This window comes from Petromyzon marinus, chromosome 9, assembly GCF_048934315.1.
Source record: "Petromyzon marinus isolate PM22_M1 ecotype Great Lakes invasive population chromosome 9, UKy_Petmar_22M1.pri1.0, whole genome shotgun sequence".
NCBI lineage: Eukaryota > Metazoa > Chordata > Hyperoartia > Petromyzontiformes > Petromyzontidae > Petromyzon > Petromyzon marinus.
Window position 1 is genome coordinate 3,764,611 of NC_133675.1, and position 16,991 is coordinate 3,781,601.

The window sequence follows — 16,991 nt, forward strand, 5'->3', positions numbered from 1 at the left end:
CGTGGTGCCGCAGCATGGTGAATACACACGTGCAGTGCTGACCAGCATACAGTCAGGGCGGTTGCTGGAATCGAACCGTGACACTCTGCATCCAAGCAACTCGCACGCTCCCGCTGGGCCGCGACGCGAGGGGATACATTCAACTGCGCCGGGACCACAGTCCCGTGTTGTTTTTTTTTTATGGAAGCGCCGAAGGAGCGGTTTGATAGGGAGGAGGAGGAACCATTCGATTGGCTATGGGGCCGTCCATAAATGACGTCACGCGATTTTGGCCGATTTTTGACACCTTCCCCCCCTCGTCACACGGCGTCACAATACGTCAGACCGCCTTCAAATATGACGTCACAGCTCTGCCCCCCCCCCCCAACAAAAAAAACCCCACATATTTCCATTTTGAAAATAAAACATGCTTCAAATCTCTTTAAACTATTGTTGTCATTGTAGTGCGTATTTAATATGGCGCTGCACTCTGATGTTGTAGGAGAAAACATTTATTAAAACGGAGGCGTTGGAAAGCTGAAATTTTGCAGAAAATTCACTTGAAAATATTCAGCGTCTAACTAAAACTGCAGATGTTCAGAATATTATATTGAAATTCTCTTATAATTATGTAATATTAAAAGTAATTATAACTAAAAAAATACTTAACTTTGGAGTAGAACGAAGCAAAATGGAGAGTACAATTATAACAATCACATTCATTTCACAGAATGAAAAGCCCTGGTAGAATCATTAAAATCAAAATGTTTAATAACAATCATTACAATTTTTTTACAAAATGTATGCTTCTCCATTCTCCCATGGAGAAGCAAAATGCTCCTTCATGGAATAAATAAAAGGTGACCTTAGTAATTTTAAATAATCAAATAGTTAATGATGAAAATTGATCAAAATTAGTGTTGTTATAGAAATTCCATTTAATTAATATTTAAAGTTGCGCATTTTGATGTGACGTCACATTGACCCCCCCTAGGTGCGTGACGTCATTTATGGACGGCCCCTATGATGATATTCTTAGATCCAGTTCAATTCACGTGTTCGCAATTAATGCATGCAATCGTGTGAGAACCTATCATTGTCGATTAATTCAGCGTTTACTCAACGTCTCCCTTTTAGGCTAATGCTCGAAACGGACGAGGCAGTCGGTAAAGACTGAGGCCAGGAGGATCGGCAACCTGCGGCTACTTTCAAGGACCGCTTCGTGACGTTATTAATTAAGGAACCACCGTTTCGTATTCACCATCACATTGCATTGCGGCTCTTAAAATATTAAGGGATTTTTTTGGGATAAGATAATTTTGAGAAAAAATAAATAAATAGCTGGCTCTTGTTATTTTTGTTGCCGACTCCCTGACTCTGGCTGTACAGGTACAAAACGACAACATCGATTATAACTAATGGCATGGTTAAATCGTTGAATATTTAAATCGTTCACGCGGGGGGGGGAGGGGAGTGCGTTGTGGGGGTGGGGTCACGTGGCCGCGGAACACGCACGGGGGAGGGGGGCGCGCACGAGCCACTTCCGGTTTCAAAACGTCCCAACCGGAAAATTGACCGCTCTCCACTTTTTTTATTTCATAGACCGCATAGACAGCGCAACCCCCCCTCCCCCCGCCCTGCTTGCGCGCGCGCTCATTGGTCGCACCCCCCCTCCCACCACCCTCTTGAATCGAGTGGACCAATCGGAGGCGGCCATGGTGCCGGCGTGGGCGCGCATCTGGTGTAGGAATTCCGAAGCCACGCCCCCTCTTCCCTGACAGGGCACCCCCCCCCCTCCTCGTGCAGTTCACGAGGTGCGGTGTTGGTGGGAGGGTCGTGGTGCTGCTACCGCTTGGTGCTGCTGACCGCTTTGGTGCTGCTGACCGCTCTGGTGCTGCTGCTGCTGTTTGCTGCTCCAATTCTCATTGATTACAAATCAGAGAAGCGCCTTCGCGCACCGACAAGCATTGTTGTGGCCCGCGCCTACAGCAGCAGTAACCTCACCGGCCTGGGATTTTGTTCATTTTTGTGTCGCCATAAGCGCCGGCCGCTCATGCCCGCTGTAAAGGGGCTCCTGTGGATCAGGGCCCAGACCGGATGCAACCGGGATCTGGGTCCCCGTGTCCTACCTAGTTGGCGGTCTCGGGACTAGCGTCTAGGTCAGGTTCCTATTCCCAGATCCTGTTCACAGGCTACGGTCCCACGCTCTGGTTCCTGGTGTCAAGCTCCCGAGACCCAAGTTGCAGGAATCCGGAGAGACCTGATTTTTTTTTGGTCTCGAGTTCTGTTGCTGGTTCAAATCCTGGTTCTGGTTGTGGTCCCGGGACCCAGCCGGGACGCCGAGCACTGAAGCAAAAATCCCCGACAACAAAACCCGATCCCTCCCTGATCCCGCAACCCCTGCCGCTTCAGCCGCCTGGAGGAGGAGTTTTGCGTTCGCCCTGCTGAAGCCGCCGCTGCTGCTGCTGGAACGGACCAGGGTGGGTCGCAGGGGTTTGCAAGTTCCGGCTGGTTTCTTCTATGCCTCCAGACAACGGCTTGAATTATTATAGCGCAAGGGTTCAATTTCACCAGGAGGGGAGTTCGAGTTCTATGGTCCAGGTCAGAGGGCGCAAAGTAGGACATGGCTACTGCTCCGGAGAATTTTTTGTTTAAAAATACCATCACAGACCAGATTTAAGATCAATCACAGACATGAATTGGGTTTCTGACGATGAAATATTAATGGGGCTAGCCTCTTCAGTTACACGTATGGGGTAAGAGGTTACGAGTTGCGGTTATGTTTTAGGGGTTAAAGGATTAGAGGTTTAAGGTTTAGGATTCTAGTGGGCTAGGGAGAGTACTGCTAGACTGTACCGGGACACTGCTTATCTTGCCATGAATCTGCGGTGCCAGTAGTCTAATGGCCTTAGGTTACAGGTTGTTGATAATCCGGGGTAGTCTGCTTTAACGGCACGTGTTTACGGTTCAGTGGACCCAACTTTCAAAGGAGGTTCAATAGAACACGAGCTCCAGTCTAGTTTTGATTCCATTGAAGTGAGTTCCAGAAATTGAACGTTTCAAGGTTATGGGTTTCAGGATTCAACGCCTAGAACGTTGATTCCATTGTCGTTTATCGGGCGCACACAGACCCAGTCGTAATTGCTCACGCGGAACTGATGTCTTTTTTTTTACTTGCTGCCTCACCAGTGTTCGTGTGAAAGTGGGGGTCTCTTTACCCCTGTGTCTGCCTGTATGGGTCGCGGGGGCCTTCAGTGTGCAGGCACAGAGTTTTGTCAAGCCACTGGTGGATGTTGGGGAGGGCCTCATCACGCCGTGCCGGCCGTCGTGGTTATTTGACCAGAATTCACTACCGCCGGTGTTCGCGTGGGTTGGTGAATGGGGGGGGGGGCGTTAACGTTGTTGCAGTGGCAGCACAGCAGAACGATGTGTTTTTATTTTGATTTAAAGCTTTCGTGAATGCAGGGATTCATATTTACCGAAAGAACCAAGAATATGGATGTGTTTTTACTTCACTGCCCACTGCTGCCCAATAACGTAGCACCGCACATGGTAGTAAGGATAAGTGAAATAATTATTCTGAGCCAATGGAGTATTACGCCAAATCGCGTGGCTGGATTGAACTATTAAATATGCGAGCGAGGAGACTACGCTGAGTCTAGGATAGAGCTTGCCCCGCTATTAGACGCAAAACGGCTTCCAATAGGGCCTGTTAGCGACACTAGCGCGTCGAGGTGTGGAACCCACCGGCGTGAACTGTTGGGTCGCCTTAATCCCATCGCCTGTTCGGTTTTTAAGAGACACGGGACGATGCACGGTTTATAATCGCCCTTAATCCCATCCGCTCATTTGAACGGGAGGTGCAGATAGAGGACTCGTCCAAAGAGACCGATCCAAACTAGAGTAAAAGCTTTTGTGACTGCAGGAATTACTCAATGGTTCTTTCGGTAAAGTCACGTCGAAAGAAATAAAATAATAGAATACTAGAGACCTATCCAGATGTCAGATTCCCTCTGTGGCGTTGTTTTTATTCCAAGTCGTTTTTCTGATAACTTTATTTGGATAAAATAAAATAAGGCAGTGCAGCCTCATCCATTGTTGTACTGTGTATACTCCCAAATCTATGCTACCTGCCTTCAACCTGCACTCACCAGATGTGTAAAGTATCGTAAAAAAACATCTTGAATAACCCAAATGTGCAAGGGAGTCCCTTATCCAGCAGCGGCTTGACCAAGTGCAGTACATGTCATGAGGCAGCAAAGTGTGACAAGTGAAATGCACATGGGCATGATTCGCATTACATTTTTCTGTCGTGCGAATCTCGATAAGATGCTAAACCTGAACGGATTTTGGAAGCTTGAATTCACAAAGACAAACCCCAATGAGTCTTTAATGGAAGTGTGTTTTTGCACATAAAAAAACAACCGTGTAATTTGTCTCAAATTGCACATGACAACTACATTTCACGTAGATAATGAAAAACAAAGTCCATATGCAGCCCTTGGACACTTGAATCATATTCCTTTGCGTGCTTAATCCCATCCGCTGGGGTGCCTGTGCGGTCCAGATAAATGCACGGATTAATGAATGATCCGACCCACCTGCTCGTGCCCCGCTCCATCACCAAATCTTTTGCGATGGATTCACAGTCATCGGCTTGAAGAGAGGCGTGCACTTTTGGGAGCAATTGACGAGCACATTCTTGTTTTCTTCATCTGCAACCTTATTGATGGCAAGAATGACAGCGTGGGGTGGATGGTGGAGTCTCCGTCTTAGGCACCACCACACGTGTGGATGGTTATCAGGCCATGCTCATCATTCATAATTAATCTGTCCACGTTGTCCCCCACAATGCAGCGTCTCTACTTTAGACATGTGGCTGTGCGTCACTCACAGCAGTTGAGCTTTGCACAGTTGAGGCACCCGCTGTCAACTGTTTACACGAGACAGATTTGTGGTTGTTCTTTGACCAGTCGCCTCTTTAAGGACAAGTTGCGGATTTCTCACCGGGTAAATTTTTACTTTGTAAGTCTGTATACGCGACGTACGCTCACGTGATGCTGACAGGTGTTTTTTTTGCCTTATTTTAGTTGTGTACGGCGCAGCAAGAGTAACAGCGGTAGCGCCACAAAAAGCAGCAGCAGCAATAGCATCCATTGCAGCACAAGCAGTGGCCGCATTAACAGAGGCACGATAGCAGCAATATCAGATAATAAAAGCAAGCTTCTGTAACGGCGGCGGCAGCAGCAGTATCAGCAGCAGCAATAACTACAAGCACAGTAATAGCAACAGCAGCAACTTTATTAACAGTAACGGCACTACAGTAGTAATAGTAGCAGCATTAACAAGATAGAGCAGCATTCAGCATTAACAGATAGAGCAGCATTCAGCATTAACAGCAGAAGCAGCAGTAGTGTTAGGAGCAAAGTGCAAGAGCATCAGCTCAGAGTAAAGCTCCTCTCTTTATCCGCGTGCCCAGGTGAACCTACCACTACTCTGTTGCTGCTCCACAGGACTGTACCTGGCAACCACGCCAGGCTGGACCTGGACCTGGACCCGGTGGCTACTCCGTCGGGATGCGCGCCGTGGCACAGGCGGCCCGCGGACTGGGCCGCTTGTGTGCGGGCAGCTGCGGCAGAAGCCGAGGTCGCGGCCTCGGGAAGACGTGGGCGTACACGTGCCTGGCATTGAAGAGCCTTGTGTACAACTCGTTCTCCAGCTACGACACGATGGTGGACGCACTGTTCGAGCCACTGTTCTGGCTCGTCGACCGCCTGACGCGATGGTTTGGCCTGGTCCGTACGTGTGGGGCGAGCTCGCGTGTCTAGGTTGCGGGGGAGACGAGGGCATGGTTGGACGCGTCGTCATAACTGTCGCCCCCAGGAATGTTCGGTGATCCATTCCATCCATTGATTGGAATTATTATCGTGATAATAATGCAGAGTCACCTACGATCTATATCAGCCGGAATGCATCCGATTTCATCAGACCTCGGAAGCTCAGCGGAGTTGAACTTGGAATAGTATTTTAATGGGTGACTACCATGCATAACAGTGCCGAGTGGTACCGAAATATAAAACCTGTCTTTGGCCTTCCCCAGTTGATTTAGCCATAAGTAATTACCTGGTGCAGTGTGTTAACATCAACAGCTGGGCATGGGACTGGCTACACCACCCTCTCATACACCATGCTGACCTTAACTGGTGCTCGCTAACAGCACTTTTCTGCAACGATCTCTTAAAGGCTTTACACAGGGGATCTTAACGTTTATAGGCGTTTTTGGTGGTTGTGTGCTACGTCATTGTTTGTGTAGATATGTCCTGTGACCTGTCAGCGAGCCTTCAACACCTGCACGTGGCCTAAGAGTGCACCTAGCCTGGCACAGGCACCCTGGTGATGTAGCCGACACTGTTAATGGGCTGTTGTTTTTGTATGTGAGTACGGTACGTTTGTGTGTATCAGTGCTCACTAACAACACTTCCCCCTATAGTCAGTTAAAGGCTATCCGGTGGGATCTTTGTTCTTGCCTGTGTGTAGGTCTTTGTAGCGCTGGTGGTAGGGCTCACATCGTGCGTGGTGGTCGTGGGCTACGTGTGCGTGTTGCCCGCCATCCTGGCCGAGTATGGCCCAGCGGTGAGCGCCGCTCTCATCCTTGTCTCCAACTGGTTCCTCATCATGATCGTCTTTCACTACTACAAGGGTCTCACAACATCGCCCGGGTACCCGCCGCCGGTAAGTCCATAACGAGCAAACAACATCACCAAAACCCCCTTGTGTGCCGTGCCGGCCGGCCTTCATACATGCTTGCTAACAGCGCTTGCTCTATGGAGATCATCATCAGCCATGGCCAATCCACTGCTGGATGAAGCCTTTTAAATCTAGATTGAAAACGAATTTCTTTAGTCTTTGGTTCTTTCGGTAAAGTCACGTAGATAGAAAAATAATAGATCTATTATATGTTGTTATGGGCTTACCGGCGGCAGGTACCTGGGCGATGTTGTGAGACCCTTGTAGTAGTGAAAGGCGATCATGATGAGGAATCAGTGGGAGATCTATTATTTTTTCTACCTACGTGACTTTACCGAAAGAACCAAAGAGTATGGATTCCTGCAGTGACGAAAGCTTCAAATCAAGATTTAATTTCTTTAGAATATCTTTTTGTGCTTAGTTGTCCTTCCCCCACACCTCTGATTCACATGGTTGGCTACATGTTGGGAAAGAAGTTCAGCATAGATACAAGCCCTCCCTAAGCCGCCACTATCTCTCACGATGCTGTGATGTAATAATATCATCGAACCACGACCTGCACCTGAGCTGATTCCAGCACTCCATTGCCTTGGTGAACGACCAATTGGACACATTTCCTTTTCGTAAAATTTGTTCCATTCCAGCAAAGAGTCCTTCACAAGCGATTAAATTTGCATGTAAAGTAGTGATGGATGATACAGTGGCACGGTGCGATATGAACCCAGCGACCTGAGTTTGACTCTTGGCCACGGCTAACACCGGTGCCGAGTGACATCTGAACCGCTCCTGTACGCGGAGGTTTGGGAGCGGATGCACCTTTACCAACACTAAATAATCAACATACACAGCCATAACCTGTTCTCTTTTACCTGATAATAGCACTGAATAACCATAGCCATCGCCATTAACCTAATAACTGGCACTCCGCAATCGTTTCTTTTTTTATATATAGTATCAATGTTGTTTGTCTCTTAACTGTGATTCTTAATTGTGTTATTGCTCATCTTAATGTTATGTCAGAAACACTTAGCCTGTGCTGCCTTGTTGCCTGGGTGAAAAGTGGGCTATGTTTTGCACAATCCTGGCCAACTGACTCCAAAACTTAATAAACAAACAAACGTGGCAACCTGGTAATGCTCAGATTCCCCAGTGTGCTAAACTACTATAAAACTATTTTTTGGATTTAACCAGATAGGACCCACTGACCTATATAGCTCTTTTTCAGAAACGGCCTGGTCACAAATGATAGCTCAAGGAAGTGGCTTATCGAGTGGAAATTTATAGCAGCCAAATGCTCTAAACGCGCGTTTCTAAATGTGGAAGGAAAACCGGAGGACCCGGAGAAAAATCCACGCAACCACGGGGAGAACACGCAAACTCTAAAATCTACAGGGATCAGGATTGGGATTGAGCCCACGACCTCCTGCATACCAGCCGAGGTAGTTAACATCTCGTCAGCCTGGCCCCCAAATCCATGAAACTGCTGCGGCCTAAGGGGGGGGGCAGTTCTCTGCGGCGTGCACGGCGAGGCGTGAGGTTGACGTCGCTCGCTCATTGTGCCGGCTCGCAGGGCCAAGTGGACTTGCCGGCCGTGTCCATCTGCAAGCGGTGCATCGCTCCCAAGCCTCCGCGTACGCACCACTGCAGCATCTGCAACAGGTGCGGTGGCCAGGGGTGAGGGCGGGGTGGGGACGGGAGGTGAGGGGGGGAGCTTTATCGAGCTGCGGGCTGGGCAGGAGTGCGTGAACTTCCTGCCGTTGGCGTTGTCCTGCACCAGTGGTGGGGATCCTGCGACCCGCAGGCCATATGTGGACTGTGCCTTCATTTCATATGGCCCACGGTTAGAACAGCCTGAATAAATATTACTCACTGCAAATATCCTAGCTGCGCTAATCTGGCAAGTCACTTGTGTCACTGGCTGGCCTCTCCATGTCCTGTGAATAAGGGCCATTGCCTCAAACATCGCCTATTAAATATTTGCTCTTTTTAGGCAGTGTCATTGTTATTTGTGCTTCTGCACCACTGACAAATTGAGGTGACTGATGTGCATTTTAACGTGACGCGTCTTTGTATTTCAAAGTCCGTTTTGTAAAATATCGGAAGTCCGATTTGGCCCTCCGATATTTTACATACGACCCATTTTCCTTTTTGTCTTGTGTTTAGACAAACGCCAGCGTGTTCATTTGATCGTTTCCTCTCGATTACAGGTGCATTCTGAAGATGGATCATCACTGCCGTATCCTGACGTGTTCGCACTGGGGGCTCTGGATCCATTTGGATATATTTTAATCTGTAATCATCCATCAATTACACCGCAAGTGAAAAATAACAACCAACCCTCACAATTGTTCCTTGCATCATATTTCAGAACAATTGCAGATTCCTCGATTGAGATGTTGCTTGTGATGCTAACACTCTCATTAAAGGGTAATGAGATTTTGAAGCGTATGTAACAAAAAAAACGTGTCCATTACAGGAGATGGGGAGGGGCAGGTGGCCAGGTGGCTCAGAGGTCAGGCCGCTGGACTGGCAACGCTGAGCACGTGGGTTCGAATCCAGGCAGCCGCCTGTGATTAAAACCATTCCCCAAGTCTAGTGAGTTGACAGTCTTAGCCCAGCCACCCATGATTGTACAAATTAAAACATCACAATACATTTGGTTATGCATTTTCATATGGATGCATTCCATATTCGAAATATTAAATATCAGTTTTACTGGCATGTGCCAAACCTAAACGTCATATTTAAAGCGAGTGAGAAGTGCTGCCCTACACTAATGTGTGGACCAGAGGACACTTGAATGGATCTCAGAGGCAGCTCTGTGATATCCACTTCCATGGGTTGTTCTCAGACACGAAGGGTCGCGCTGCTCTGCGAGAGATGACACGACACTGATAGCACAATCGGGATTAAATATTTGGAAACAAAAACGCTATTGTAAGTTTCTTTAAATGAGAAAAGAGGTGGGCTGTCACTTTCTCGGAGGTCTCCTTAACGGCCCTGTCTGCCAGCCTGGCTCAACAACTGCGTCGGAAACTACAACCACCGCTACTTCTTCTCCTTCTGCCTCTACATGTCCATGGGCTGTGCCTTCACAAGCATCACGCTCAGCCGCACGTACTTCCGCACACACGCGCCCTCGCAGGTGGGTCGCTCGGCGGCTCCCCCTTCCGCCCCCCTCCCCCCCACCACTGCCATTACGCACCAACTCCCACAGCAGCAACAACAATAGCCACCAACAACAATATGCGGAAATTTGGTGCGTTGTGTTACGCGCCTGTGATGACGCACTTTCGAACCGAGGGTAGCTGGATCTCTTCTAGCGCTTCTGACCCGCCCCTACTGGACATTTGTGTTAAAGAGCTTCATGGCCCATCGGATTCCTCCAGGATAAAGAGATTCAGATTCTGGAACACAGATTTGTGAAACTCCCAACATCCACCGGGCAATGACGCTTACCTTTGAATGGTATTCGCTTTTGTGTGTTCATTTCTCCGGGTGCTGAAGTCGCCTGTTACCAAATCGCTTGCAATATGTCCTCTACCTCATTTTCAGGTCTTAGGCTGAGCGTGGATGAGCCTGGCTAGCGCTTGGATGAGCAACCACCGTGCATAGAACAGGTGTCGTGAGCTGCTGCAGGAAAATTGTTGTCAGCTGGGGACAGTGCAGCAAAAACCCATTGTTGCACCTTCCATTTCTGCGTCTGATATGTTCCGCCATTCGGCTTCACTTTCCCGCACTGACCGGCGTGAGTGAAAACCGATTTCTTTAGAACTGCTTTTTGTGTTTAGTTTGTTGTCCTTCCCCGCACCTCCGATTAGCACGGTTGGCTACGTACGGTGCGAAAGAAGTTCAACATGCATACATTTAAGTCAGATCGAACAACTTCTCACCCTACGTGTCAGTCAGCGGCTGTACGTGTGCACGTGTACACGACGTGGGACGCCTGCTTGATTCCCCATCCCCCGATTTTTCCGGCAGGTCGCTCCGAGCCACTCGCCCCTCAAGCTTCTCTCCCCGGCGTCCACCACGGCTGAGCCCGAGAAGCGTGAGGACCACGTTCACAACAGCATCGTCTTCGTGTGGGTCCTCACCAGGTGGCCCACTCACACACGTCCCTTGTGTGGCCCGTAATGGTATGGTTGGGGCGAGTTCTGTTGACCCCTTTCCCATTCCGATGACGTGAACATCACCAGTTTTTCTTCCGATTCCATTCCGATGACGTACATGCAACATCAGCAAAACAAAACCAGAATAAAAACAAAAACCGAAATAAAATTACTTTATCGGTACCGAGGCTTCCACAAGGCCATGCCGTGGTGCAGTTTGGCGCCAGCTATTGTGGAGTTCGGTCGTGTCGCTACAGTTCTCTGCGGTGAGTACAGTGCCTTGAAAAACAACGCCGCTATGCCTCCAAATAAAATTAACGCCGAGCCGCTTGCGCGTTCCGAGATTCCGAGGTGAACGGGACTCGCACCCTGCGGCTTGCAGCAGTCTCGGAACGACAAAGGGTTAAATGAGCACCTATAGGGGCAAGTATGGCACACGAGATGCGGTGGTGTGACCACCACCGCACCCGGCCACCCTTTGTCTCCCCAGTGCGGATGTTCACGCGCACCGCAGCAGGTACTAATTTCAGGCTGAATTAACCTAAAACTAAAAACGAAACTTTAAATTTTACCAGGTAAGTTCCACTGAGCTATACAGCTCTTTTTTTCAGAAGCAACCTGGGACATCACAAAGTGGCTTATCGCGTAGAAACTTATAGCAGCCAAATACTCAAAATGCATGTTGATTCTAAATGTGGAGGGGAAAAACTGGAGGACCCTGAGAAGAATCCACTCGACCGCGGGGAGAGAGACATGCAAACTCAAAATATAGAGGCATCATTCGGGATCGAACCCACGACCTCCTGTATACCGGGCGATGTAGTTAATATCTCGCCACCTAGGGGAGGCTTGGGATAGGTTTTGTAGTCGGCCGTGCCTGTGACTCGATCTCGCGTCGTGGGGTCCGTAGCGCAGCGCGCTAACTGCTTTTGCCGCCGCTGCGTCGATAGCAATCCTTGTCGTTTTTGCGAATCGCTGCGGGTGTTGTGTCCGCTGCTGTGCATTGCGTGGGGGCAGCACGGTGTCGGTGGTGCTGGGGGCGCTCACGCTGTGGCACGCGGCGCTCATCTCGCGCGGGGAGACGAGCGTCGAGCGCCACATCAACCGCAAGGAGCGCGCGCGCCTACACAAGAAAGGGAAGGTGCGAGTCACAGAAATGAGCCACCAGTACGACTGTATGTACACATGCGCGAGTGAGCACATGCATATGAAACCCAGCGACCCGAGTTCGATTCCCACTCACGGCCAGCACCAGTGACGATTTTCCGAACCAGTCCTGGGCCTCCAGTAGGTCGACTGAGCCTGGTGCGGTGTGTAAACATCGCCACTGGGGAGACAAAGGCAGCCGGGTGTGGTGCTGCCGTGTCGGCCTTCATTGGTGCTCGCTAACAGCACTTGCCTCAACAGTCTGTTAAGGCTATACGGAGCATAATAATAGGTTTTTTCCCATTTTTTTCTGGCAACAAAACTGAAACCTTTTTACAAGGAATCATGTTTACATTAACCACAATACCTGCCGTCAGAATGCAAACAAAAAACACACTCTGATAATGTATGCATTGTCCTTGAAATTGATTGGTCCACACCAGAGACAGCTTTCCTTAGAGCCTAGTCTCATACGGTGTTCGACCAGATGACGCCAAAAGGCGCGCAACTCAAAGACAACACACTATCGGAGTAATGAGGGCTCGGGGTAAGCATTTACATCATGATGCCTCTTTTGCCAGTACCAAAATGTAATAATACGTTTCCCCCCCCTTTTTTCTGGCAATAAAACTGAAATCTTTTTACAAGAAAAGTGCACCTAGCCTGGCACAAGCGCCGTGTTGTCACGGTGGCTATTGTCGTTATATATTGTTTGTGCGAGTTCCAGTAGGTGTGTACCAGTGTACGTGTGGGTATGTGTGTACTGTACCGGTGTTTATTTTCTGCTTTGGTTCAGTTGGATTTGCTCTGGCCACGAGATGAGTGAAAAATTCATTTAAAAAATGATATTATTGGGTCTTTCGGTAAAGTCACATATCTACGTGACTTTATATTGTTCAACCCTAATGTTAATATTTCTGCAATCGCATTTGGACTCTGCCACTTTGCTAAAAGATCAACAGCTACTATGGGCCTTGAACCTTTACATTTGTTGACCTGGGGCACCGTTGTATAAATTATACTGTTCCACCAAAGTTATCTTGGAAGAAATTCCAGCACAGCAGAAACAATACGCTGCTTCACGCTTTATCCTGTGGATATATGTGCAACATTTATTAGAGATTTGCAAACTTTGACGTGCTCCTTAGTGGCGGACGCTTCGGTACTTAAGACGGCTCACCTCCCGTCGATGATCGCACGTGTGTTCCCGCAGGTTTTTAAAAACCCCTACCATTTCGGATCTCTGAGCAACTGGAAGCAGTTTTTCGGCGTCAAACACAGAAGGTACGTCCGGGCAGAACAGTGCGTCCCATTCGCCTCAGTCCGTCCGTAAATTGTGCAGGTGTTGAACGCGGGTAGGTACTTTAGTTGGTACGAATGTCATATTTTGAATCTCATTCTAATATTTTATATACCCCTGTCATAGGGTGTGAATATTACAAGCTAAACTAAACTTTTTATTTTACCAGGCAAGGCCCACTGAGCCACATGGCTCTTTTTCAGACGTTTGGCCACAACTGATAGCTCATTGAAGTTGCTTATCACGTGGACATTTATAGCAGCCAAATACTCTTAAATGCACGTTTCTAAATGTGGAGGGAAAACCGGAGGACCCGGAGAAAATAAATCCATGCGGCCACGGGGAGAGAGACATGAAACTCCAAAAATACAGAAGGCGTCAGGGTTGGGATCGAACCCACAACCTCCTGCATACCAGGCGAGGTAGTTAATATCTCGACACCATGGCGCCCCATATCCGAGTACAGTAGTGTGTTTGAATGGCATATTTGTACTCTCGTCGCAGGTGGGGGTGGCTCTCCTGTACGCGGATTGTCGTGTGGGCGCTCGTGTTGTTGTCATACTTATCTTACGCGTCATTTCTTTGAGACGTGACACTCGCGTCTTGTGTGACCTGTGTGTAGAACTCCTCGCCGTGAGGAGTCATAACGGGAATCATTTGCAGGCCCTGTTGTTAATCAATTGGTGTCCTGAAGGGCTCCCCGTGTTATGTTGGCCATACTTCACCACCCTGGTCAATGCAGGTTGGTGAAGGTGGCTGTTCTAGGACTTATTTAGATATCACTCTCCACTGATTGTTAGCATTCGTCAGGAATCAAACTCAGGTCTCCAGATTCATAACACAGTGCTACATCCAATGTTCCACCGCTGCCCCAACTCACCCTGCGTATCATCGTCGTGAAACCAAAAGGCTCTTCTTCAAGGGAGACCTTGGTCACAGCACAATACACCGCATACGTAAACAAAACTCTCAACACCATTGTCCCTCGCATTCGGAACCAAACATTCAATTGCGATCGGTGCAATGGAGACCAGCTTACTTGTGCACGACATGTACGCCACTTCGTCTCACGCCACCGCATGTCTTCACGCGCGCGACCTCTGCCACCTCTCCCCCCACCGCCGTTCCCTGCCCCAGGCACTGGCTGACGCGCGTGCTGCTGCCCTCCGGCCACGCGCCCCAGGGCAACGGCCTCGTGTGGCTCCCGCCTGATGACTGGGTCGCGGCGCACCGCCACGGCCCCTCCGTCACGGTGTGAACGGCGCGACGTCCACCGTCGCCCACGGCTCTCCTGGCACTGCCGTGGTGGGGCAGCGAACGCCCGGCAATCGACCCGCCATCGTTGAATGTTTTCACGAAGAGGAGGGTGGGGACGAAGACGTATTTTGAACTGTTACATTCTACTGACGGTTGCTGCAGGGAATCAAACGTGTTACGGGTTAATCTTGTATTTGTATGTTTTTATTTTTATGTAAAGCACAGCCCGTTGCGTTGATGGTGATGTCCGATTTATTTTTGTTTGTTTGTCCCATTGGGCAAAGCAAAGAGAGAGGGTTTCCTCTTGAACCCGAAAACTTGCCGTCTCAAAAACGCCCAGCGACTTCCTATGATGTGAAGCGGCTTGTGCAGTCCGACAGTGCTGCAAGTCTTTATTGTAAATTATGACGTTTACTGCACGACCCGACACCAGGTTATCTGTGTGGCGCGTGCGCGTTCTGCATATCTGACCTATATGAACGGGCGTTATTTACAGATCAAGAATGAGCAATAACAGCTTTCATGGTTGTCTACAACAACATTGGTGCTTTGTGCCAGGGGGTTAATGGACCAATGGGCACGTACTGCCAACACATTCTCGTCTGAATGCTGTGGGATTAAGAACCAATTATTACGGATGATCAGGATTTATTTTGTCTCTCAATATTTAGGCCGGCTGCTAGATGGGTGAACCAAATGATAGTAAACATGAACACAAAGGCGAAAACACACATGTATGGGTGTATGTTGAACTTCTTTCGCACCGTAAGGAGCCAACCATGCTAATCGGAGGTGCGTGGGATGGGCTAAAAACTAAACACAGAAAGCAGTTCTAAAGAAATTAGTTTTCAATCTAGATTTCAAAGTGCATAGCTCCAGTGGCTTCCTAATCAGAAGGAAGAGCGTTCCAGACGGCCCCAAAACCGCATCCAAAAGTGCGATGCACTGACAATGTGCGTACACACACACACGCACCTATACACCAATGCAAACATTCACGTTTGCAAAACACCACACCTCACAAAGGTAAATATACACACAAAACATGTAAATAGTATCACACACACGCATAGTGAGATGTACAAGTTAACATGTCCTGACGTGTTGCGTGTGGGTTGACAACCCAGGACACCATTACATATGAGATGTTCCATCTAAAAGATTTTCCAGGTGAAATATTTAAACTAAAAAAGGACAGACACACGCAAATACGTATGCAATATATCCACATCACATCCATCAAACGTATGCAGTGGCATACACGCATTCACAAAACACGACAAGACAGATCCCCATATAGTCTTAATAGACTTGGGGCAAGTGCTGTTAGCGAGCATCTATGAAGGCCGGCACGGCACACTAGAGGGTGGGTGGCTTCCTTTGTCTCCCGAGTGGCGATGTTTAGACACCGCATCAGGTACCCACTTGAGGCTGAGTCGACCTAGTGGAGGCCCAGGACCGGTTCAGATATTCACTTATTGTTCATGAGCCGGCATCGAACTCGGGTCGCCGACTTTGAAGTGCAGTATACTAACCACTGCGCCACCGCCCCCAAACAGCAAAAAAGACAGATCCCCCATATAGCCTTAACAGACATTTGGGGCATGTGCTGTTAGCAAGCACCACACACCGATACACAAAACACTCAAATGCACAGCGATATTTTGAAATACTGCACACGTAAATACACACATCACAAAAGAACACAAGATGCACACCTAACACACCACACACTGGCACCCCCCCCCCTCCCCCCTTTATCCTTAACTTGTTTCAAATATTTGGCATTGAGCAGGAGGTGCCGCGATGTGGAGATGGTACGCCACGTCATATAATAAGAGCTGCGATAACCAGATCCGTCTTGCAAAATATCGCGATTGTCGCCGCTCGTCTTATGTTTAATAACTACTTTTACGAGAACATTTACGAAATTGCAATAAATTAAAGATATCAATAATTAAAGTTCTAAAACATAGCTGTTACGCATTTACATCATGCCTTGTCAAACCTTTTCCGGAGTTTCATTGCATGCTGGCTATACGACATCGCTTCCGTAGTCCATTTGATTCGTCGATCGTTTCCTGCGTAACACCGCCAGTTGAGCTTTAGGCCGCGGAGTGACGCCGATTGGAAGATTTGTGGCAGCTTGTGTCGAGTGAAAAATGCAGTTGAACGGATTAGTCATCGTTCCTCCTGGAAGTCCATTAACGCATAAAAACGCGAATTGCAACCACGGCGGAAGGGAAAACTGACCTCGATTATCGTATCTTGCAAAAATGAAATCGCGGCAGCCCTAGTTAAGGCGTCTGCTCAGGCGAATAGAACATTTTGAGATGCCCACAAAATGTTGGTCAAATGCCCCATTTCAGTGAAATATTTTATACATCCCTTTTGAAAAAATGAGCATCAGACTTTGCATTATCTGTTCATTAAAAACATGTCAAGAAGCCACA

The 16,991-nt window shown here is 48.5% G+C and overlaps 1 protein-coding gene across 1 annotated transcript; it reads left to right on the plus strand.

Moving 5' to 3' along the window:
* The first annotated feature begins 1,767 nt into the window (after nt 1–1,767).
* Nucleotides 1,768–16,989, plus strand: LOC116940684 (palmitoyltransferase ZDHHC16-like). The gene is made up of 10 exons (XM_032950823.2): nt 1,768–2,459; nt 5,493–5,774; nt 6,517–6,711; nt 8,297–8,385; nt 8,934–8,962; nt 9,738–9,871; nt 10,708–10,823; nt 11,853–11,976; nt 13,195–13,265; nt 14,419–16,989. Exons 2-10 carry the CDS (start codon nt 5,556–5,558, stop codon nt 14,537–14,539), a joined length of 1,098 nt encoding a protein of 365 aa, XP_032806714.2. The 5' UTR covers nt 1,768–2,459; nt 5,493–5,555; the 3' UTR covers nt 14,540–16,989.
* The last annotated feature ends 2 nt before the right edge of the window (nt 16,990–16,991 follow it).